This window comes from Raphanus sativus, chromosome 3 (genome assembly GCF_000801105.2).
Source record: "Raphanus sativus cultivar WK10039 chromosome 3, ASM80110v3, whole genome shotgun sequence".
NCBI classification, from domain to species: Eukaryota; Viridiplantae; Streptophyta; class Magnoliopsida; order Brassicales; family Brassicaceae; genus Raphanus; species Raphanus sativus.
The window spans coordinates 6,403,185-6,428,649 of NC_079513.1; the positions used below are offsets into that span (position 1 = coordinate 6,403,185).

Genomic DNA, 25,465 nt, shown 5'->3' on the forward strand with positions numbered 1-25,465 from the left:
TCTAATTCATTTACCTTTTTCTAAAAAGAAAACTAAAAGTAAGAGTTTAACGAGACTTTGAATTTATATTTTTATTGATAAGTTTATGAATTTTTTATTAGTGAACCAAATTTTGATAATAAATGGTTTAAGGATTGCTTTTCTTATTATTTTTATTTAAAATATTATATTAAACAATTTTATATGAAGATATAGTGTGTTTATTTTTATTTTCAATATATGAATATATTTTTTTTCATTGATATATATGTGTCGTCTCCTTATTTATAAAATTTTAGCTTTATCATTTCTTTTTCTGTTTCCGTACCCGTATCTGTCTCAGTGCAATAGAGGGTTATAACTTTATTTGAAAAATCCGATGGTGATTTTTTCTTTTTTTGACCAAAAATTTTACATAGATGTTTTTGACTTGTCATCTTGGATTTTTACGGTGATATTTTCATTTGATGATTGGAGTCTCTCTGAACTTAGAGTCGTTTGTAACTGCATATTTATTTATGGGTTGCTGTGTTGTGTCTCTTATTGTGCTTCTATTTTGTTGGAGATTGCTCTTTAAAACCTAACTCTCTACATCTATTTTGGCGAAATAGATCAAATGTGCCTGTAACTCATATATTCATTTATATAGTTGACTTTGAGTTATAGTCTTGTGATTTTTCTCTCTCACATTTCACGTGAAAATTGGTGATCTCCAGTGTTGTTAAAACCGGACCGGCAAGCGAACCGGATTTTTTTTAGGCCATGGGTCAATGTGGTTCGACCTGGTTCGATCCGGTTTGATCCGGATTTAATTAGACTAAACTAAATTTAATGATATTTTGAATATGTATATTCTTACAAAGATAAAGATCATATTAAATAAAATATTTCAATAATCATAATGTTTAGAAATTTTTAAAAAGTAACAAACTAAAAATATAATAAAAGTAATAGAACAATTTAATAATCCAAATTTCAAATTTAAATTTTATTCTCCTAGTTTTTGTCACTCCAAATCTTCATCACCTTTACAAAATTATAGACACATTAGTTAAAAATTTATACTATGAAATAAAATTAAAAATTATACCATGATTGAGTTCTTCAAATCTAAGTTTTCAATTTTTAAAATCTTCAAAACAAAAACAATACCTTGAGAAGTAGATACCTTGTGAGTTGCAGTCTTGCATAGACGTCAAAGACTCAAGAGAAAAATATGAGATTGATTTACCTTATTAATCTGAATCCTATTTTTATTTTAAAAAGGAAATTTTAATTATTTTACTAATAAATTTTTGGTTTAATACAAGAACCAGGGTTTAACCGGTTTGTTGGGTCGCCGGTTCATGGGTTTTTAACGGTTCGATAGAGGTTTTTAACCGGTTCAATTATAGTTGGGTTTTGGCATTAACCCAACCCGCATTTGTGTCCGGTTCGTAGTTGAACCTGGTCCGACCACCAGTTCGGTCCGGGTTTAATAACACTGGTGATCTCGTTTATTTTTATCTTTGAATTGTTACTTCGATCATAGACGTCCTTTTTTCGTAGATTCCTGATGTATTCCTGATGTATTGTCCTTACGTGCTATTATTTTCTCCAAAAATACTTATTGTAGAAATTCTACAACTACAACCAGACCTAAATTCTAAATTGAAGCTGTAGTTACAATCCAACCAATCATTCATCGTATATATAAAGAGTTATTTTTGGGTTCACCCCTAGGATGAATCTTTAGGTTCACCAACCAATAGGATTCAAGTATTTTATATTTAATATTTTTTAGAAAATGAAACAAAATATTGTTAAATTTTATTAGTTTTCAAATAAATAGCTAAAAATAAATAAAAACATTAGTAGTTGCAAAAAAAAATTTAATAAAACTCTAAATCCTAAATTCTAAACCGTAAATCCTAAACTTTTGGGTAAATCTAGAACCCTTGGATAACTCTAAACCGTTGGATGAATCATAGTTTTAATTTTTTTTTTAAATTAATAAAAACTCTAAACCCTAAATCCTAAACACTAAACTCTAAATTTTTGAATAAATCCTGAATCCTTGGTAAACTCTAAACCGTTATATGAATCATAGTTTAAAAAAAAATTTTGCAACAATTACTGTTTTTATTTATTTTTAGCTATTTATTTTTAAAATATAATATAATTTAAAAAGATTTTGTTTACTTTTTTAAATATATTAAATATGAAATATTTGAATCTTATTGGTTGATGAACTTTTAGGTTAAGAATAAGTCATATATAAATGTTAATCAGTACCAATAGTTTTTTCGCACTTCACTACTACAACTAATGAAACGATTGATAACAATAGTCAAAACAAGAATTTTTCACAAATTGATTCGATTCGATTCGTTTAGATGTAAAAATATTTAAGATATTTGGAGGCATGTTGTTCTTGTTTATTGCGTGAAGGAGCTATCTTCGGATCTAACACGTGGAAGACACACAAACAAAGGCATTGATTTATGAGTTTTCTTGATTTATTTGACTTTCTCCAATTTAGAAATAAAAAGTACAATTTAGAAATAAAAAGTACAGGAATTCATTTTGGCCGGTGCATTATAAATTATGCATACCCTCATTGGAATCCTAATTATTCAATATAAAAATTAAGATAATATCACAACAATAACAAACACTATTTCAAAATATCAAAAAACTTTAAATGACATCCACTTCTTGGTTGAAGTTTTTATTTTTATGATAAATCCCTGAATTAACCGCTTCAGAAACTTATATTATATGTGATTATTTCTAACTTTTTTTTTTGTGCACCCAAAGCTTAAATTAATAATGCAGAAAGGCCTCAGGCCCAAGTCAGCATACTAGGGGTTCATTACAGAGAATTGCCTTAGGGAGAGTTTAGCAGATGAATCTGCTTCGATATTGAAATCACGAGAAATATGAGAAAAAACGACTTTGACGAAAACAGAGGAGATGGCTTGGATGTCCTGAACGATTCCAATGATCTCCTTCACCTGCATGTCACCATTGATTGCTCTAATGAGCGTTCTATTGTCGGAGGACATCCTGAGAGATCTCATCTCTAGGGTCGCTGCCTTGATGAGGGCGAGTCGAATCGCCATTGCCTCTGCTACCAGCGCTGAATCCACGAAGCCCTGGGCGCTTGATCCTTCCAGAGCTGATGTGAGACCGTGTCCTGTGAATATCCATCCAAAGCCTGCTTGTCTTGTTTGTTTGTTCCACGCCGCGTCGGATCGACAGAGGACTTCCCCTTCGATCTCCACCGGGGGAGTTATGGCTTTCATGCCCTTCAATTGATTGCTCTCAGGTTTGACCTTTGCTCCTTGCGCTGAGATCCACTCCTGGGCTAATCGAATCGCTCTTGTTGCTATCTCTTCAGGAGAAGAGGAGCGAGCTTCGAAGATTAAACAGTTGCGAGCTAGCCAAATTGACCAGATGACCCATGGAAGTATATTCTGGGTCACTCCGGTGGGTGGGAGGCAGTGGCTATTCCTGAACTTGACCAGTGCTTCCGGGAAGTCAGCCTCCGTAGCTATGTGAACTACATCTTTTAGAGGTATTAGCTTCCAAACATCCTCTGCGTATGGACACTTAAAAAAAATATGCATAATTGTCTCTCTTCCCTGGCACCGAGGACAAACTAACTCTGTAGCAACTCCTCGCCTTTGTAGGTTATCACCCAAGGGCAGAGCACCTCTCAGTACGGACCAGAGAAAGACTCGCAGCTTAGGCGAGCAGGAGCTTCTCCAGACATCTGTTTTCCAGTCAAACTCTGAGTCGCTTGGCATCATACCCATCTTCCCCTCCATTCGAGCTGAATAGTAACCTGATCGTGTTGTGTAGGCCCCCGAGTTAGTCTTCTGCCATATATAAGCATCAGGAGCTCCGGTTTGGCTAGGCTTTAGACAGTAGATCTGTTGCGCCAGGACAGGTAGGATTTCTTGAACCCTTGTCGTGTTCCATTGCATGTCTGTTGTCAATAGGTCTGACACCCTGAGGTCTAATACTTTTTCCTGAATCGGTCCATGTATTTTGATTTGCTCATCAAGAGAAATCCATGAATCTTTCCAGACTTTAGTTTCTAGACCGTTGCCAATAGTTTTGCCTAGGTTTGTTATTAGGAGGTCTCTCCCATGTAATATGCTCCTCCATCCATGGGAACAACTTGCTGGAGTTGTTACGTCTAGGAAGGATTTCTTATGACAGTATTTTCCTTTCAAAACTCTAGCTAGTAGGCAATCTGGTTTAGTGAGGATACGCCACGCCTGTTTGGCTAAGAGTGCTTGATTAAAAAGCTGGATATCTCTTACACCTAGACCTCCTTCCGCCTTTGGCATAGTTATCTTATCCCAAGCCACCCATGACATCTTTCTTGTTCCTTCCGTGTCGTCCCACCAAAACCTTGTGAGAACTGATTGGATTCTTTTACACAGACTTACAGGTATCTCAAAGCAAGACATCGTGTGTGAAGGGATGGCTGTTAGCACCGACTGGAGCATGGTGAGCTTGCCCGCCTTTGATAGAAATCTCGTAGACCAGCTCACTGCCTTCTGTCATATTCTGTCTACCACTGAAGTGAACAGGTCTCGTTTCCTTCTGCCGAAATGCTCAGGTAGTCCGAGATACTTCCATGATCCTCCTTCTCGTGTTATATTCAATATCCTCTGCGCTCCCTGTTTGACCTCTAGGGGTGTTTTGCAGGAAAACGTGATTGAGGACTTTGCTTTATTTATCTGTTGGCCCGACGCTGCCTCATAGACTTCAAGTATTTTCCTCAGGTTCTCACAGCTCGTCTGCGTAGCATAACAGAAGAACATGGTGTCATCTGCAAACAGCAGATGATTCACCCGTGGGCTTCCTCTAGCAAATCGGATACCCTTCAAGGTGCCTTCTCTCTCTGCTTTAGAACATAGGCCAGAAAGAACTTCACTACAAAGAATGAATAGGTACGGGGATAGGGGGTCACCCTGCCTAATCCCCCGTTTAGGAACCACTGAGCCTTGAACCGTTTCATTAACTAGGTAGGAGTAGGTGACTGTAGAGATACACTGAACGATCCATTCGATGCATTTAGAGTGAAAACCCAGTTGTTGCAGGACATGTGCGATAAACCCCCACTCTAGTCTATCATACGCCTTTGACATGTCTGTTTTAACAGCCATAGTGCAATTCTTTTCTGCTGTAGATGTCTTGAGGTACTGAAGGACCTCGTGCGTGATCAAAATATTATCTGAGATAGCTCTTTCGGCCACAAAGGCAGATTGATTCTCAGATATTATTATTCCCAGCACCGATTTTAGCCTTAAAGCCAACACCTTTGAGATGATCTTGTACAGGACATTACACAGAGCTATAGGCCGAAAATCTGCAACTTTCTTAGCCTCTGTATTCTTTGGAATCAATCTGACGTGTGTGTTGTTTACTGTTGCAGAAAGGACGCCTGTTGTGAAGAAGAGTTGGACTTCTGCAACTACTGCTGGTCCTACCACTTGCCAATTTGATTGAAAGAAAGAAGCCGAGAACCCATCCGGGCCGGGGGCCTTGTCTGCATGTATTGCAAAGGTAGCACATTTGATTTCCTCCGGCGTTGGGTCCTTGATTAACATGTCATTCTGCTCTTGTGATATGCATGGCTTCAAGGCATCTGAGACTGCAAGGGATTCTACGTACCCAGGAGACTCGAAGAGTTTTCCATAGAAATCACAAATGGTGTTTGAGATTTGGTCCTCTTCAAAGCACGGAGTCCCATCTTCATCTTCCAGCACAGAGAGCCTGTTTGTCGTCTTTCTGCCTTTTGTGATGGCATGGAAGTAGCCAGTGTTGGCATCCCCTAAGGTAAGCCACAGCTGACGACTCCTCTGCCTCCAAAATTCTTCCTCCAGCTTATATGCTTGTAACAGTTTTTTGTTGATCTCTTGTATCAGGGAGTCATCCGGGATTGGATTTGACATGGCACTGTCCAGCTGTGATTTTAGCTGCTCCAATGTTCTGTTGTTCTTCTCGTGGAACTCTTTGCTCCACTTGCAAATTGCCTTTCGGCATTGAGATAGTCGATCTTCCACATGTAGATCAGCAAACTTGTTCCAGGTATCTTTTATTATTTGTGCCACCTCCTGGTTGTCTCTTAATCTCCTGTCATATCTGAATATTCTAGTTCCTGATCTCCTTTTAGTGTCTAGGAAGGATAGAATAGGACGATGATCTGAGCCTTCGTATTTCAGGTATTGGCATCTGTTTGATGGGAACATGTCAGCCCACTCGCTATTGCTCATCGCTCTGTCCAGTCTGCACTGAACCAGGTGTGATCTTCGTTGTCCTCTCCAAGAAAGAAAGCTGCCATGATGTTTGAGATCATACAGGTCGTTGCGGCTGATGAAGGTTCGAAAGGCTATGAAGGTTCCTTCTGCTCTACTAGGTCCGCCACATTTTTCATCGTTGTTTACAATTTCGTTGAAATCGCCAGTTAGGAACCAAGGCTCCCCCGCTGCAGGGTGTAGGGAGGACAATTCATTCCACATCACGTAGCGTTTTGTGTGGTCAGGCTCACCGTATACAAAGGTAGCGTAAAACGTCTTTCCTTTTGTCGTTATCCTTGTATGGATGAAATTCTTTGAGGATTGCAATACAGTAAGGTTAGTCTCTTTTTTCCAGAGTAAAAAGAGGCCTCCTCCAGCATTCACAGGGGGAACTGCATGGTGATGTTGTGTCTGCAACCAGTCAAGCTCCTTGAGGATCATATCCGTAGTGTTCTTTGTCTCCGAGAGGAAGATGACGTCAAGAGAGTTCTTTCGATTGATCTCCTTCAGTCGCTGGACTGTTGCGGGATTCCCCAGCCCGCAGCAGTTCCAGCTCACCACGACTAAGGAGCCGGGTGTGGATGTGGCCGAAAATCCGCCTTCTTCCTCGACACGGCTGGAATCAGATTGATCGGGGGGTTAGAGCCATTAGCAGAGCTGTCTCTTCCTGCCCCTCCATGTCTTTGCCCTGTTTGGTTGGTGTTCTGATTTTGTCTTGGGGAGTTACCAGTTCTCGCAGGTGATCTTCTTAGTTGAGACATTAGTACCTTCTTTGAGCTCGCTCCTGTGAGGACGTTTGGGCTAACCACCATTGACTTAAGTTTTGCAGGTCTTCCCCTTTTTCGTCTTTGTGGTTCACTGGTCCCTTCTTGGTTGGTTGCCTCACTTGGTAATACCTCGACTTGTAGATTGTTTACTCCCCCGTTATCCACATATAACACATTGTTTGCTGCAGGGTGGGCTCTCTGATCTTCTATGGGGGGGACCTATGATGATTCGGCGTTCCTTGATCTGAAAGTATCGGCCTTACAAGGGAAACTCCTGCATCTCTGTTATCGTGTGGAGATGATGCAGCTAGCTGTGCTGTTCGAATAATTCTAGCAGCTGTCTCCTCCGTTAGGCCCCTGTTATCACTTGCTAGGACTCTCCGTTGGCGTGCTGCAGCCTCCGTTGGATCAGCACAACTGAGGTACTGTAGTGTAACTTCATGGAGTTGTTCCATAACCTCCGCTTGAGTAGGTATCTGAGCCAGACCTTCTGTACTTGCTAGATAGGTCTCTTGTCTATTTCGTAGTGTGTTTTCTTGAGGGCTGTCCCTTATAGAAATTGGCTTCTCTGCAGGTTGCGTTACGACATCCTTCGCTCTCCACTCCTTCATCTCTTTAGGAGGGAAGGGTGTGCGTCGACGAGTAGATTCATAAGGGTGGTGTCGTCTGCTGTGAACGTACTGTGGAGAGGTATTACGATAGTTATCATTTCTTCCCGGTCTTTCTGCCCTTGAGGCATCCTCTTGGACTTCTGAGTTAGAGCGAATAGGTGGGGGGACTCTTGTTTGTTTTGTACTCACTCTGTCCCCGTAACTCCTACCGTATCTGTCAACCCTCTGTTGGAAGGGTCTGTCCTCTGATATCGTCCTTCTCTCGCTTCTTTCAGGTTGAGATTGGGTTGGGAGGTGAGGATGGGTCTGCTCGGTGTTTCTCTGTTCCATCTCCCCTTTTGGTTCATCCGTTGATGAGGTGGGACAGGTGGCGTTTAGGTGGGAGAGTAGACCGCAAGAGGAGCAATGGTTCTCCAGTTTATCATACTCCAGGTACACCTTGCACTCCTCACCCGTTTCAAACTCTATGATGGTCTCTTTTACCAACGGTTTCAGACCATTAGCCAACACCCGAACCTTCGCAGACGTTTTTGTGATTGCGTGCGTATCATAGGTTCCAAGTTCTCTACCGATACTACGTATCATATCATCTTGCCAGAAGTGGAGTGGGAGCCCTTTTATGCGTACCCAGAACGGGATTACCGACGGGAAGGCCTCCGAGATTATTGGCTCCCACCGCTGTAAGATTGTCATCCAGTAGTTGAAGTGGTAGGGCCTGTTGTCTAGGACCTTTTGGAGGTCCTTCTCAGTCTCAAATCTAAACTGGAAACAGTTGTTTCCTATATCTGACCCCACGACCCTCCCCTGTATGTCCCACTTGCGCGGTAGTGAAGGGATGAGGGCTCCTATCCTCTGCTCCTGAGGATTTGTCAGTCTACCGATGAGAGTTAGGGAGTTCTCCCTAATTAGTCTCGATGTGTCAAGGGGTGGGGCTCTTATTCTCTTGACGTTTGTGTCTTGACTTCCTGAAACGAGCCCTTTCCCTTTTTCTGCAGCTGTGAAGCGACGCTCCATGGTTGAGGCAAAGGGGAGTTGAGAGATTGCTATTAGAGTCAATAGTGGAGCAGGAGTGGGTGTTCTGGAGGAGTAGATACTCAAGTCGACTCCGAGAACCGTTGCTCTTGACCTATCGCTTGTCTAGATGGATGGAAGAGATGGCTGCAAGTCGTTGGAGTAGTGAGATGTGGGTGGAGGAGTCGAGATTACGTGCGTCAATGGCTCAATAACTCGGTGAAATGGTGTAGATCTGTCTTCCAAGTTCTTGAGCTTCGTTGAGATTTTGAAAGTTTGAAATGGAGGAAGCTGATTACAGTAAAGAATTAGGGTTGCACCCCAAAGACACCAGCGGTTCTTTTAGTGCCTTGCTAAAAGAGGAAAGCCCTTTTGTGAAGTCACCATCATGGAAACGTGTGCCAGCAGCTCCAATGTCAACTCCTCGACGCCCGTGCCTGGGAGAGAAATCTCGACCACCTCTCTTTGTCTTCTTTCTTGTGATTATTTCTAACTAAACATTGTTTATTTTTACATCAAGATTTAGATGAATCATATACGAATTTGAATGTGAGTAGAAGAAGACATTAAGCAATAATCTTAAATTCTCTTACTGCTGTAATTTGTTGTAAGATAAACCAAAATAGCTTTTAAATATCTTATTTTTAATTTGTAAATTAATAATAGACTAATAAACTTACTTTTAATGTGGCACTTCTTTTTCTTTTTAATAATCTTAAACCTAAACCTATATAAATATATTTTATTAGCTAAGATTAGTAATTATTTTTTTCAAAAAAAAAGATTAGTAATTATTTAAATATATGTCGTTAAGTGTTTTGTAAGATTTTGATGCCCTAGGCCAATGTTTCATTTCGTTTCAAGTAAGCACGGCCCTGAATACATGCATTTATCACATTATATATAAAAGAAAATCATTTTCCCTTTTTCTTCTACCCTATGATCATGTGTTAAAAAAATTTTTAATGTAAAATACATGAATGAGTATGTTCATACTTTAAAAAAAAAATTACTTATAAATACTTTTAAAATACTAATCCATATGTTGAATAGTTTTCTTTTATTTCTTGGTTGAAAAAATATAGTTTGATGGTTGTTGAATAATATTTACTACATATGTAATAGGATACCATTGTATACATAAAACTACAACAATAATATACGTGTATAGGCTAGAAATACACTTTGATGTGTGTAATTCATATTGTTTCATGTATCACATACATTTGTATTAGCGTTCAGGACTCGGTACTTTAGACATCAAGCCAAACTCATGTTTGTATTCCCTTGAATTGAATGGATGATTAAGGCGAGTAAACTTGCAATTTTATTCCAATCAAGGAAACATGGTTGAACCTTGGTTCACATTCCAGTATTTACGGAATTCAGATTCGCACTAATGTTGAACCTTGGTTCACATTCGTCCAAGTTGATCGGATGAATAAGTCGAGTGATTTCGCTCTCTGATTCCAATCTGAGTAAACATGGAAAAGTCAGTGAAAACCGCTTCACCATGGAAATACCGCAAACCAAAGTTCAGGTTATATTTTTCATAGGTTGATAGCAAAAAGGCGGACCAAGGTTCACATTGCTAAAATCGGTCGGACACAAAAGCCGAACTATTATTCACAAAAACTGAACCTAGGTTCGTATCAAAGCCAAACGCAAGTTCGCACTAAAACTAAGCCCAAGTTCGTATCAAACGAACTCATGTTCGTATAAAAACAAAGCTCAGGTTCGTATCAAATTTGTTGCCACTCATTTACCTTTTAATTTCACTGCGATAATTGAATAAAAAATGAAGAGATAATTATCTATCCACTCGGCACTCGATCGTTCGTTAACAGCTCCCTCTATCGTTTTCATTTTCCATTAGAGGATCCCAACATTTTGCAGCTTATTGACCTCGATAATTTGGTGGAAAGGCTCTGACTTTGATTGGTTTATCTGAAAAATCAACAAGAACACAATGAGATTAGGAAAGAATATTCGCAAAATCGAATGGGTAAGTTGTCTAGAAATCATTGTTGCCCAATTTTGGAATAGATTCGCCTCCGGTTTGTAAATCGAGGCATCATTAATCCTTTAAAAGAGTAATCTGAATGTCAATTTCTTATATTTAGACGAGAAGCATGTTTCAATTCTCCGGTTTGACTTCATCTGAACGTGGAATGTTCCCTCTTGATCGCTTGAGTGAATCCGATGGGTTCTTCAAGTTTCCATGAGGTCATCTGAACTTTGCATCTCGCCGATAGGATAAGGAGCCCAGTCATGTTTTTGATCGAAATGATGTAAGTTGGGTAAAAAACATATGACATCTGGTGAAGTAGCTAACCAACAATTGGGGGATCAAAAACCACGGTCGGGAGTCTATGAAGCACTCTTGTGTAGACACATGAAGTCTGGTGATAGTGTCCACGAACGTTGATCAAATGTAAGGATTAGAATCTATATTTGTTTCAGCTCATCATAGTATTCTAATAGTTGTTCGATCGATTTACTTTCAACATTTGATGGTTTCAATTATGGTAGTTCAAGATACGTCATCGGCACTGGGGATTAATTTATTTATAAGGAGATGAAGCGGTTAACTCTCGGAGATCTTGAATTCTGTCTCCCTCTTCTTTTTGAATTATGAGGGCGATTTCATAAGCAAGACCATGATTAACCCAAATCTCTTAACTGGGATTTTTAGCTTCGGTTAAGAAACGGTTCTTAACTTTTCTTAGATTTTAACTAAAAAAAAGTTAAGAATCATCTCTTAAATAAAAGATATAAGAATCGTCTTTTAACCGAAAAGTGTAAAAACAAAAAAAAAATGTCAAATCATGAGTTAAGAACCCCGATTAAGAAACCAGGGTTAATCATCCCCGGCCCAGAATACATTAGGCACTGATCTCTCCCAACGACTCCTTAGTCACAAAGTCCTCCCCAGCGTCTTCTTAGGCCTCCCCGTTATCGGTATGGAAATATTCACACTTGAATAACAGAATATCCCATTACAAAAGTGATGCTGATTTTAGAGGTGATTAACATTATGATAATTAAATAATTTTTAGTCCAACTTACACGTTACCTGCTGTGTATCTTACGTCTACTCCTATTAATCAACATAAAATAACACCAACATGCATGAGCTCACACTTTATATAAACCCTTGTCAAGTTTCTTAAACCATCACAAACACAAATCTCACAAACACAAATCCCACAAACAAACAATCTTTCTCTAAAAAGTTAACATTTTCTCCTCTTCAAGATGGCTTCCAAAACTCTTGCCATTGTTCTCCTCTTCAACATCATCTGCTTCACTGCAGTTAACGCTACAGGTTGTCCCAATGCCGTAAATTTAGTTACGGTGTGTGCAGATTTGTTGAATGGAGTGGTCAAGGTTTCTCTGCCAGCAGGAACCGAATGTTGCACACTTCTCAAAGGCATTGTGGACGCAAATGCAGCAGTTTGTCTTTGTACCGCTGTTAAAGCTAATATCGGAAGCCTTCTTCCCTTGTTGAACATTCCCCTAGCTGTCAGCCTTACACTCAATGCTTGTGGTGTTCCATCGGGTATTCCATGCCTCTAAAACAATATGTTTTATATATTTCTTGAAAACTTTTATGTGTTTTTGTTTTCAAGAAAATGAGTTATGTTCTATGTTGTTTAAGTTTTTTTTTTTGTTTTCCACATAAGGTCTTTATAATGACCATTGAGTTTGCAAAAGTTGTAGTCACGTACTTCTTTGTCGTACTTTATCAATTAATAGAAAACACACACTTTAGTTTACTTTTTCGATTATGAAACCATTTCAATAACCGTATTGCTCCTGAGAAAGAATATATATGTTTTTCAATAGTCTGAATTTGTATAACATGGAGACTGTTGGAAATGACTGCACAATTTCGCAATAACCGGATTCAAACTAAAGTTAGCCTACTCGACAACCCGGAAATCCCATAAAACTTCGCATGTGTCAACCTAAAATAAAAATAAAAACATCCAACAAAAAAAGAGCTCGCTAGGAAAATAATCAACCGACTATAGCGCGGGTAAAAATAAAAGAACATCATGTTGAGATGAAGCATAAAAGAGATTCCCGGGACAAGAGTTGATCACGCTAAGCTCACAGGCCTTCGATCTCTTAGCTCTTATTATCTTTAAATCAGCTCGTCAACTGGCTGTTCTTTGTAATCACCAACCTAAAAAAAACATAAAATAAAACCATAATCTGTGATTAAATTTCGTCAATCCAAATCTGTAACATATTCTGAATATGTATAACATGTGGAGACTGTTGGAGATCAGCTGCACAACTGAAACCAGTAGTACATGTAAAGTTTTTATTCGGTTCACTCCTAAGTTCACCGCTAAAGTAACAGCTAATAAAAATTTATCAATATATATTCTATCTATACGCACGAAAATAAAAACAAGAGAGAGAGATAAAGTTTTTCTATGGTCTCTCCCCACCCCGCCGTCAAACCCTAGTTTCAGACATCTCAACCGTTTGTTTCAAGGAGGCCAACGACACAGTTTTCGCCATTGGTCTCCTGCTCTGACAGTTTCTTCGCGTCCTAGCCACACCCATCGATCCTATCTTACTGCATCGCTTCCTTCTTGTCCCTGTGACTCTGGATCTCTGCATCGTCAGACCTAATCAAAAGTGGAAGTTCGTGCTTCTCTTTCCTGGAGCGCAGGAGAGGTCGCGAGTGTTTGAGACCATCGGTGGCCTTGATCTTCTGACCTCTTAGTGTGTCGGATCTGGGTCAGATCTGAATCTCTAGTCATCGAGTTTAGGTTGAGAGCGTAGCTACCTCGTCTCCTTTCTCCGACCATCCTCCCGACGAGTTGAGTTACGAAGATTCAAAGGGTGTAGAGTCTCTCCTCAGGGGATTCATCCTCAGAGAGCAGCGGGGCAGTGGTCTCTGTTGAGGTTCTCTGTATCTAGTTTCAAGTATTATCTCCATGGCTTTCTCCTGTCAATTTTGGTTCAGTTCTCTCTTTTTGTGTTTTGGGTGGTTGGATGCTTAGGGTTCTCTGAGGACAGTCCCTATGCCTCTATCTCTTGATATCGAACAATTGAGAATTTCAATTGGTGGGATTAGCCTGTTATGAGGGTCTTCATCTCCATCTTCAAGCTCTGGTTTGTTTCTTTTCCGACAGTCTTGATGTGTTAGCTTATCTTTTGGGTCGTAGTCGGATTGGGGTGCGTTATACCGACTACGATTGACTATCGTTTCTTGGGCTCTATTTCAAGTGAAGACATCTAGGCACTGTCAGAAAGCTACTTTCCGAGTGGCTTTGGGTTTGGTTTCAACGAATTCCCTCATCAGCTAGCACCGAAGTGTAGGCCAGGCTCCCGTCGTTGCTGCTTGAGAGACCTTTGGGTTAGTCTTCGACAAACTGTTCCCGCTTAGCCAACTCCTATTCTCAGCAGATTTCGATCAGCAAAGGGTTTAGGAAGCGCTTGAGTTAGGAGCTTAGTTGATACTTGTTCCTAAACTTTAGTTCTAAGTTTGTTTTTGCAATATTTTTAGATCTTCCATTGATGCTATAGGTTCTTTTACTTTTTGTGGCCTTTAGGATCAGATCAGCTCTTGAGCAATCTAGGATTTCAATTTCCATTGTAATCAAATTATTATTATTATTCAGTTAATGATATTTACAATTTAGCAAAAAAAAAAATTCTATCTATAAAAAAGGGAATTGGCCAAATATGACTCAAAACTTGATTTTAAATGTAAAAGCCAAAAAACTTCAATCAAATGTAAAACTAACCCAAAAGCCTTGTGAAATAACAATAAGCCCCTTATGACCAAACAAAAAAAATAGAATTCATTTTTTCGAATATAACCCCGGAAAGTCTTCTGAGTTTCTGAAAGTCTTCTCGAAGACTTTGTAATTTATAAATAGATCATATATTAGATCTTAAAATAATTTATAAATTTTATAAAAAAAAATATTTTCTTGGGAGAAAAATTGAAATCACGTAATTATAAACATTTGTAAATGATATAAATTAAGATATAGTAAAATTGAATTGTTTTCAACATAGATGACTGAATGTAGTGAGTCATGGTATTCTTTGGTGTAAGGTTTGATAATATATGTTGTAGTATTGTATGTATTTTTAGGGTTATATTTTGGAAGAATAATATTTTTCTTGAAAATTTCTTTTGACTTATATATGTTTAGTTTTGTGTATATTAAACACTCTTTAAGTTAAGTTTAATGAATTGTTTATTTATATCTAGTTAGTTATTTGAGTTCATGGTTTATATTTAGGGTATAAACGACTTCCAGAAAGTCTTCTAGGCGACTTCCATAAAGACTTCTTGTGTTTTTTTACGTTAGAAGACTTTTAGGAAGTTTTTCGAGTCAAATATTTAGCATAATTGGAAACTTTTGTCTCACTATATTAAAAAAACTACACATTCTCTCTCTTTCTTTCAAATGGCTGCAATAAAAATGTAATGTTTCTCACTCTAAAATTCCATAACCTTTTTATAATCTCTTTAAACTTAATAACACTAAACTTGGGTCATTTGTTGATTTTCCCTACTTTCAAAAACAAAATGGAGAATGGTACCCTTCCAAATGTTAAAATTATTAAAAGGGTCCACCCTATTTAAAATTACCATTTAGCCATTTACCAGCAAGAATGCCATTATTGGTTTAAAAATAGAAAATAAATAAAAACTCTCTCAGTTCAACAATCTGACCAACTACGTCTGCAACATACATGTTTAACAAAATCAAATATGATAAGCATATAAGTATAGAATATAATTTATTGTTTTACTACCTATTAGAAAACATGCTTGTAGTGATCAACTCATAACCAACTGAAAATCGACCAAAACTTAGAAACATTTCATCGTTCACATGATTAGATCTGGTGAATGTTGTGTTATGAACAAAGCTATTTTTATATGAATGTTCAGTTGATCTGTGCATCCATGTTGCTGGACTGAGAGGGAAAATTTGAATATTACTCCAAGCTCCAACTGGTAGAACTCGCCAGTTCATTTTTTGCACGAAGCATGAATTTTGCATCCCTTTACATTTACAAAGACAAATCGAACATATTTAATTATATATGTAACAAAATTGAATGAAATAAATAACAATAAATCGATAGTATACATATAATTCAAAACATACACGCTCATATGCTAAGATGATTTCAAGTTTTTCTCCATAGACAAAGTTGTATTGTTTCCATGTATGTAACACTTTCAGATGAACCTTCCAATCGGTTTTGAAAGGCTTCACATCACCCAAAAATGAACAGGAAAAGAACATTCATAATGTTTTTCCTCAGTGGATTGGTTGTGAGTTTAGGTCGATGGATCTGGTTGTATTTATAAGAGAACCTCAATAGAGGATTCATAAAACCTAAATTTTATTGTTAGAGAATATTTAAACATAGTTTACGAAGTTGCAGATATTTTGTGAATGTGCATTTCCTAAAAAACCTTTATACAGTTAAGATGATATTTAGGAAATCTATTTTTCTAACATACATGCGGATCAATTAACATTTTGAAAATTAATAGAGAGATTTTCTTCTGTAAATAGAGATCTTTGTATTTAAGTACATTAACAAATTACTTAATAGTATACAATGTTAGACGATCAACCAATTCTGTAATATATGTTAAAGAAGACATGAAAGTTTGCATATATACATTAATTAATCTATTGACCATCGCCCAAGTTTCATAGTGATATACGAACTATGGAAGATACCATATTAAATTTTTAAATATACCTTTGAAAATGTATTACATGATTTAATTTAAATGTGAAAAATATTCAGTCAAGGTAAAAGAATAAATATTTATAATTTAAAGACGTTAAGCGAATGATACAAAAACGTTAGTATTATTAGGATTATATAAATTCAGGTTTTTAAAAATAATATCTGATTTTTAAACTGAGGTATAATATTTAAAAACGAATAATCAAATCAGTTACCATTGTTAGGAATATAAGAAAACAGGATTTTATAAAGATTATGTAAACATTTTTGGAATTGTGTTCTAATCTATTAGAAAATGTTCAAATTTAGGGATTCGTTGAAAGGAAGATTTCATTTCAATGATGAAATGTTCAGATCATGGGATTAGATGAAAGAAATGACTTGATTTATGTATTTAACATCCATAATATTATTCAGTTAATAACATTTCATTGTTAATAAATTCGATCCAAGAGTAAATTCAGAAGGAGGGTTTAGGTTACGTGGTTTCAGTCGACATCATGTAATTTCATTTAGGGGTTGGAACCCTAACTGTGGTTTAAAACTAGACCATTAAAATGATTTAAGGAAAACGACGCAATATCAAATAGGAAATAATCGTAGATCGAATACGAATTAGGAAAACGAGGTTTAAATTAAACCTTTAAAATGGTTTAAGGAAAACGACGAAGTATCAAAAAGGAAAGGTTTGAAAGGTCCTAATTACCCTTAATGAAAGAGACGATTAGGCTAAAAGTTAGGGACAATTAGTGGGGAAAAAGTATGTGTATCATGTTTTAATAGTATAGATGTAGAGCGAGTTATAATGTTCAATGGAAACAAAACAAAAATTGCTTGATAATTACTATAAGTGACTATATATATATATATATATATATATATATATATATCCACCCATTAGTTTCACTACACTGCTGTGTTTTAATACATGTGGATTTAAAATTATATTAAATCATAAATTGTATTTTCATTGAAAATTAATCGGTGATATAACATTTTTATATTTGCATACAATATATATATATATATATATATATAAATTATAATTTGATAATATTGATTATTTATAATATATAGAGTATTATTATCAAACGAAGGAATGGTGAAGATAGAGACATCGTTGCTATATAGCAATAGAAAAAAATGTAGTTAATGGTTGCTAAATAGAACAATTATACCAACCACCTATCCATAGCTAAAGCGTAGCTATTTAGCTATAGACCACCAACGGAATCTATCTGTAACTATATAGCTACGGATTGCTATAGTTAGCTAAAAACTTAAAATTATATGTTATGTCGCTATATATGTAGCTAATGAAATTGGCTACGGAAATGCCTTCGCCAACCAGTAGCTATTTTTATGAATTCTTGGAGTGTTAAAGCCATGCAAACATTTCGTGGGATACTTAAGAATAATTACATGAGAACCCATAAAATTAGACAAAAAGCTTCTTTTGATATGAATTTCGTACTCGAGCAGTTAAGGTGGCATCACTCTGACTAGCATAGCTCTGGCGTAGATGTCACATTTGGCTGTCGGGAGGACTAAAGTAAGCCATAATGTCGTCTTGTTATGCCTTGCAAGGTTCTTGCGATTTTGGTTGAGGAAGGGATTGTTTTCTTGTGAGAAGACATCTTTCAAGTTCTACTACATTCCATCCTAAGGGGTCGTGAGCCTTACTCAACGACAGTCCGATATGCGTTCAGTTGATGCATAATTTTTTTACGTTGGCTGGTTTGTTGTATGTTTCCTACCCAGGTTAGGTGCTGCTCTGCTCTCGCTTTTAACTTAGCAGTGCTTCTGATTCCTCCAGAGGGTTGAAACCAAAATCTTCTTTTGATCGGATTTTGTACCTGACTCATTGAAGTGACATGGATCTGACTAGCATAGCCCTAGCTTAGATGTCGCCTTTGGCTACCTGGGAGACTAAAGTAACCCACACATGCCCTCTCGTTGCGCCTTATGAGGCACTTGTGGTTAAGTAGGGATAGTCCCCATGTAAGAAGACCTTCTCCCAGTTCCATTCATTTCCATCCTGCAAGGGGCTGGGAGCCCTACTCAACAGTCCGATGTGGGTTCACTCTGTGCATATTTTTCAGGTTGGCTTTTTTGTTGTATGTCCGCTACCTGGGGTAAGTGCCGCCCAAACCTTTTCTAAACTTATTAGTTCTTCAGATTAATTCCTCCGGTGAAATTTATGGCCACAGCCACCACTGACAACAAATTTTCTGATTCTATCTTCTTCCGCCAGCTTCGTAGCACTTGGTCCATGGCTTTGTAACATCCCGGTTTGTGGTATATGGAAAGAGAAACTGCAGAGTCGTGATTTGATCACTTTTGTTAGGAGAGATGTCTATTCATAGGAGAGATTCACACAACTTAGTCATAAAACAACTTAGTCATAAAGCAACTTTGTTATTATGTGTCATTGAGTTTATTTAACCTTTTGACAGTTATTACTAAGTCACTATGGTTAGACACCAAGTGAATTTTAGTATTAGTCATTTGTCACTAAGTTGCATATCTTGGTCATTAAATTAGATTAGTAATCAAGTTTACTCAGGATAACCCATTTATCATCAAATATATTTAGCTTGGTCATCAATTTTTTTAACGCTGGATTTTATTATTAAGCCTTTAAGGTAAATTGTTCTAAATAATGAGAACTATCAAAACAAAAGTAGAAAAGGGATACACCAGTAGGGATCCAAAGTAAAATAACACACATCTTGCGTATGGATGACTAAAGATTTTCACATAAAAAACTCCATATTTGCTTTTGGAATAGTTGAATCTCAAGGGAGACTATCTTCGTATTGATCCAAAAACACCACGCTTCAGACTGAATTGAGAACGATTGTCACTCTCTTTTAATACTCCAGTAGGAGCCACTGAGATAAGACAACTCTTTATATTGCTCTATTGCTGATAATAGAGTTAAAGAGATTACCGTTCCATAGAATTTGATACTGCTTTTTGAAGTAACCATAATTTGCAGCAAAAACTCCATCACCATCACATGAGAAACCATCAATGATTGAAGCCGGTAAGACCCGTAGCCACCATCCGCAGTAGATCTGTCAATTACTTTTTCTAAACGGTTCAATTGAACCGAAACCTTTGTTTTTCCAATTCTATTGGAAGAAACATACAAAAGAACAATAAAAAACTTTGCCAGATTTAAAATAAATTTGCAATCGAATAAACTAAATAACCAGAAGTAAATCAGATCAAAGAAAAAGAAGCAGAACGAATCAAACTAGCCGATGGCAGAGCTGTTGAAGCCTCCTACCATCGGCTTGAAACTATTAAAAATCTCTTTTTTTCTCTCTTGACAGCTTGGTCATCAATTTAGTATAAGATTTTTTTTCATTTTAGTCAGTCCACGGACTTGCAAAATATGATGGACTTTCTCCATATAAAATATAACATTTACTTCACACTAATTTTTTACCCAGTTCAATAGACATGTAAAATTATATTCACATATTTAATTTTTTACTCAACCCAAAAAACTAAAAAAATAGTTCCAACATAGCTAAATGAACAAGCTCTGAATATCTTGCTCCGTACGAGAATGTCGTTGACCAAATTTTCAATATGAATATTCTTTTGTTGGCATGTGAGGATATTGACTAACTGTTGGCTATCTACTTCAAACACAATGGATGTTATTTCTTAAGACCATGAATGTTGCAAATACACTAACAGTGGTTTTCCTTCAGTTTCAAGAGCTGATTGTGACACTCCAGAGGCGACTGATCCCCAAAAAAGTGTAATTCCTTGATGATCACATATCACCCATCCTGCTGTGATCCTTTGTCCATCCTGCATCAAAATTCGTTTTAACAATTCCAAAAGGTGGTCATCTCCATTGCGATTAAGTGTGATTCTGTTGAGTGTTCTTTAAACACGTTAAGTTGGATCAAGCCGAGGAGTTTCTGTTGATGACCCATTCCCATTAGTCAAACGGTTTGGAACTGACAAAGAAACTTCCAGTAACATAGTATATATTATATAATTTATATTACTGGAATGTTGAAACTTTCACTGACGGCATATGAATATATCGATGGAATGTGGAAACTTCAAACTTCCACTACCTTGGTATATAAATTATAATATTTTAGTGTGGGTTTCGACCTAGTAATCTAGAAAACATGGCCGTCGTCTAGGAAGTTTGATATCAAAGAGATTTGTTTATTCCAAAATTAGTTACATCTAATTCTAAATTTCTAACTAAATATACTGAAAACAAGAAAGCTTAAGGAAAGCAGAAATTATAGTATTAGAATATGAATTCCGGTTCAAAAAGTTATGGCATATTAAGAAAAAAATTAACGGATCAGAACAAAGTGAAAAGTAACAATGCTCCAATGATTTTATGTTTTAGATTTTGTTTTTGTATTTGAAATATAAATATTGATATTTTATAATATAGTTAGTGTATATATTTTAAAATAAAATCAAATTAAATTATAATAATACAAAGAAAAATTTCTTAGTATGACATAAAAAGGTTTTTATTACAAATATAGTCCATAAAGTCAAAATAATCCAAATATTTCTTTAAAAAGATAAATATGCATTTATATTTCTACGGTTAACTTATCAAAAAAAATTAGTAGAACACTTCGGACATAATTTACGATGTGACAGGCGGAATAGACATTACATCTATTCCAGCAGAATATTTCCACTCTAGCCACATGGGGGCGAGAAACAATTTATTTTAACCAGATCCAAAACTCACGTAGCTGAAAACCCAAAACATCCTCCAAGGGAGGATAACACCATGCTAACAGCAATAACAAAATTCAATGCATGAATTACTTATGAGTTCCTGCTAGTTATGGGTCTCGACCACGAATCACACGCCTACAATCTTTGGTTCCAGCTGGTTCTAAGTCTAAACTACAAATCCGACCTCAACAATCTTTGGTTCATGTTGGTTTTGAGTCTCATCCACAAATCAGATCCCCACAATCTTTGGTTCCTGCTGGTTTCGAGTCTTAACCAGGAATCAGATTCCTACAATCATTGGTTCCTACTGGTTATGGGTCTTAGTTGCGAATAAGACCTCTACAACCTTTCGAAAGAAGAGAATCTGGAAATTGTATCAATCTCCACAATTTCTTTGCTAACAATTCTAATTCTAAGTTAAATTCATGAATTAGTCTGAAACCAATTCATCTTTCTTGTTTTGGTTTGCATAGTTTATCCCATATTTCTCAGTGCATCCAGAACAAATATAATATATGATAATAATAGTGATATTTTTATTTGGTTAAATTCTTAAATATGATTTATCTTTTAGTTATCCAGTCCATTTTCTCTTTAAAAAAAATTAATTAAAGTTAAACCAAAATGAACTGACAAACAAAAGGTAAAAGCATATATTAACAAGTTAGCGAGAAAAAAAAAGGTAAAAGCAAATTTTGTGAAAATTGATACACAACTCCAATACGCGCATCCTCTTCGTTCAACGTGGATGTTAGTCAAGCTGGGTGGATTTACCATGGTGAAAACTTTGTGTGTGTATATAAAGAGATGTCCATGCCATGTTTACCATCACAACTTCCATTTTCGCTTCTTTTCCATTATTGATATTCAATAAACTAGCATAAAATAAGAACGATAGGCTCTTGGACCACAATGAGTATCAGTCGTCATATGACTCTTTCTTTTCTCTTCTTGTATATTTTTAATTTCCAAGACGTGATTGCGTTCGCTACGACAGCAAGACACTCGTGTCGTCCGGAACAAAGGAACGTGCTACTCGAATTCAAAAAGGAGTTTGAGATTCGGAGGTCTTCTTCGAAACTTTGTAATATTGATGGTCGCATTGTAGGCTCTTATCCAAAGACAGAGTCATGGGAAAATAACAGCGACTGCTGTTATTGGGATGGTATCACGTGTGATGCCAAGTCTAAAGATGTGATCAAGCTGGACCTCAGTTGCAGCTGCCTCCATGGTCGGTTTCATTCCAATACCAGTCTTGTTAGGCTTCCTTCTCTTAAAACTCTAGACCTTTCTAATAACTATTTATTTGGCCAAATCCCTTTCTCATTTGGAAAACTGTCTCTTCTAACCTCTCTTTCACTTTTCAATAATCGGTTTTCGGTCAGATTCTACCTTCACTTGGAAATATTTCTCATCTCTCTTTTCTCCGTCTTTCTAACAATCTGTTTTCGGGTCAGATTCCATTGTCAAGTGGAAACTTTTCTCATCTCACATTTCTTGACCTTTCCTCTAATCATTTTGCTGGTCAAATTCCATTTTCAGTTGGAGTCCTTTCACAGCTCAAGTCTCTACTGCTTGCTGATAATCAGTTTTCAGGTCAGGTTCCATCTTCACTTGGAAATCTTTCACACCTCACCTCTCTGGACTTATCTGGTAATCAGTTTTCGGGTCAGATTCCAACTTCACTTGGAAAACTTTCATATCTCACCTATCTCCAACTTTCTGATAATCAGTTCTCAAACCAAATTCCGCCTCCACTTGGAAACCTTTCTCATCTCACCTCTCTAGATTTTTCTCATAACCATTTTTCAGGCCAGATTCCATCTTCCATTGGAAAGCTCTCTCATTTAACTTCTCTCGACTGTTATGATAACGGTCTGGTTGGTCAAATCCCATCTTCTTTTTCATGTTTGAACCAATTGACCAACTTGGTTGTTAATTCCAACAAGCTTAGTGGTAAATTTCCTATTGCACTATTAAATTTGACTAAGCTATCCTACTTGTCACTCTCCAACAATCGGTTCACTGGAACTCTCCCTCCAAACATCACTTCACTATCCAACTTGGTCTTTATTTCAGCATATGAAAACGCTTTCGTTGGACCCCTCCCTTCTTCTCTCTTCAACCTTCCCGCCCTGACCTCTATTTATTTGACAAATAACCAACTCGACGGATCTCTCAAGTTTGGTAATATATCTTCACCATCTAAGCTACGAGTGTTAAGCCTCGGCAGTAATAAATTCAAAGGTCCAATCCCGAGTTCCATTTCCATATTAGCCAATCTCGAGGTGCTTGACATTTCCCATTGGAACTCCCCTGTGGACTTTAGCATCTTCTCGCTCCTCAGGTCGCTCCAACGTCTTTACTTATCTCACTTGACGGCAACGCCTACGATCGACTTGAATACAGTTCTGTCATGTTTCAAGTCTCTCGATTTATTGGATCTCTCAGGAAACCATGTTTTAGCCACAAACAAAACTACGGTTTCAGATGCGATAAGTAATTTAAACTTGTCAGGCTGCGGTATTACCGAATTTCCAGAGCTTCTAAGAACCCAGACGCTACTGCATACTCTAGACATTTCCAACAACAAAATCAAAGGTCATGTTCCTTGCTGGTTATGGACGCTACCAAATCTAGGTTACTTGGATCTATCCAACAACACTTTCATTGGTTTTGAAATATCAACGGAACGCAAACTATCCTCTCTCCTGGGGCACCTGTTTGCCTCCAATAACAATTTCTCAGGAAAGGTTCCTTCTCTCATATGCGAGTTGCACTCTCTAAGAACGCTCGATCTATCGAACAACAACTTCAGCGGTTCGATCCCTCTCTGTATGGGAAACCTCAAGAGCACTCTTTCGGTTCTGAACGTGCGTCAGAATCGTCTTAGTGGATGTCTTCCAGGGAATGCATTCGAAAGTCTAAGGTCATTTGACGTTGGCCATAACCAACTCGTTGGAAAGCTTCCGAGATCGTTGGTGAATTTCTCCGCGCTCGAAGTTCTAAACGTGGAAAGCAACATGATCAATGACACATTTCCGTTCTGGTTGAATTCTCTACGAGAGCTGAGAGTTCTCGTGTTACGCTCCAACGCGTTCCATGGACCAGTACATCAAGCCTCTTTCCGTAAGCTGCAAATCATCGACATATCGCATAATCATTTCGGTGGGATTTTGCCAGCGGATTATTTTGTGAACTGGAGAAAAATGTCATCTCTTGAGACGAACAAAGATGGGTCCAATCTAAATTACATTGGGAAGGTTATTACCATGATTCCATGGTTTTGATGAATAAAGGTATAAAGATGGAGCTGGTCCGGATTCTAGAGATCTACACAGCACTCGATTTTTCCGGAAACAAACTTGAAGGAGAGATTCCAAAGTCGATCGGCTTATTGAAAGAGCTTCACGTGCTCAACTTGTCGAACAATGCTTTCACTGGCCACATCCCATCATCTATGGCAAACCTGACAGCTCTTGAGTCACTTGATGTTTCCCAAAACAATATTTCAGGAGAAATCCCACAGGAGTTAGGGAATTTGTCGTACCTTGCGTACATGAACTTTTCTCATAACCAGCTTGTCGGTCTAGTACCAGGAGGCACTCAGTTTCGAAGGCAGGCTTGCTCTTCTTTCAAAGATAATTCAGGACTTTTTGGTCCTGCTCTTGACGAAGATTGCAGAGATATTCACACGCCCTCATCATCCCCACCATATGAAGCGCTAGAGGTAGAGGAAGAAGAAGAAGATGTGTTTTGTTGGATTGCAGCTGCGATAGGATTTGTACCTGGTATTGTATTTGGATCAGCAATTGGATACATATTGGTTTGTTACAAAACAGAGTGGTTCAAGACTCATTTTGGCCGAAATAAATGCAGATGCAGAAGCACCCCAACTCGTTAGAGAGGTAATTTTCTGAATCTCAGTGAATAGTGATTATATGTTTTTGATGAAGAAACCAAAGATGAATGAATAAGTTAACGTATGGAGCTTTTTTTTTGTGTAGCCTTCTTAAACCAAGTTGAATCTTGTAAAAGGAGAATGAAGCAACTAAACAGATGGACTGTTGAGAAAGAAGCTATGGGAGAACACATTACTCTGTGTTTAGTATGCTCTTTTGCTCTTGGTTTGTTCTGTTACTCTGTTTTTAGCTCGGTGTGTTTTTCTTTTATACTACTGTTTAGATCCAGTATTTATGTCTCTCTGTAATTGAACACTGAACAACTCTGTACTCAATGCACAAACTTATTCCTCTTTATTTCGATGGACATGAATTCACATATGTACTGATGT

At 37.3% G+C, this 25,465-nt stretch overlaps 2 protein-coding genes and 1 long non-coding RNA gene across 3 annotated transcripts; all 3 read left to right on the forward strand.

The window, feature by feature from the left end:
• Window positions 1–11,925: 11,925 nt before the first annotated feature.
• On the forward strand, window positions 11,926–12,246 carry LOC108845052 (14 kDa proline-rich protein DC2.15-like). Its single transcript, XM_018618322.2, has one exon. It carries the CDS (start codon window positions 11,926–11,928, stop codon window positions 12,244–12,246), a length of 321 nt encoding a protein of 106 aa, XP_018473824.2.
• Window positions 12,247–12,999: 753 nt separating this feature from the next.
• On the forward strand, window positions 13,000–14,321 carry LOC130510191 (uncharacterized). The gene is made up of 2 exons (XR_008943864.1): window positions 13,000–13,803; window positions 13,923–14,321. It is a non-coding gene; the product is annotated as an uncharacterized LOC130510191 (long non-coding RNA).
• Window positions 14,322–22,060: 7,739 nt separating this feature from the next.
• LOC108830167 (receptor-like protein 34) lies at window positions 22,061–25,401 on the forward strand. Its single transcript, XM_057006192.1, is given in 3 exon segments — window positions 22,061–22,508; window positions 22,643–24,429; window positions 24,432–25,401. Coding segments are annotated over 3 exon segments (2,856 nt in total). The 5' UTR covers window positions 22,061–22,083; the 3' UTR covers window positions 25,076–25,401.
• The last annotated feature ends 64 nt before the right edge of the window (window positions 25,402–25,465 follow it).

Coding starts and splice junctions, on each gene's coding strand:
- LOC108845052 (XM_018618322.2), top strand. CDS start 11,926: ATGGCTTCCAAAACTCTTGCCATTGTTCTCCTCTTCAACATCATCTGC.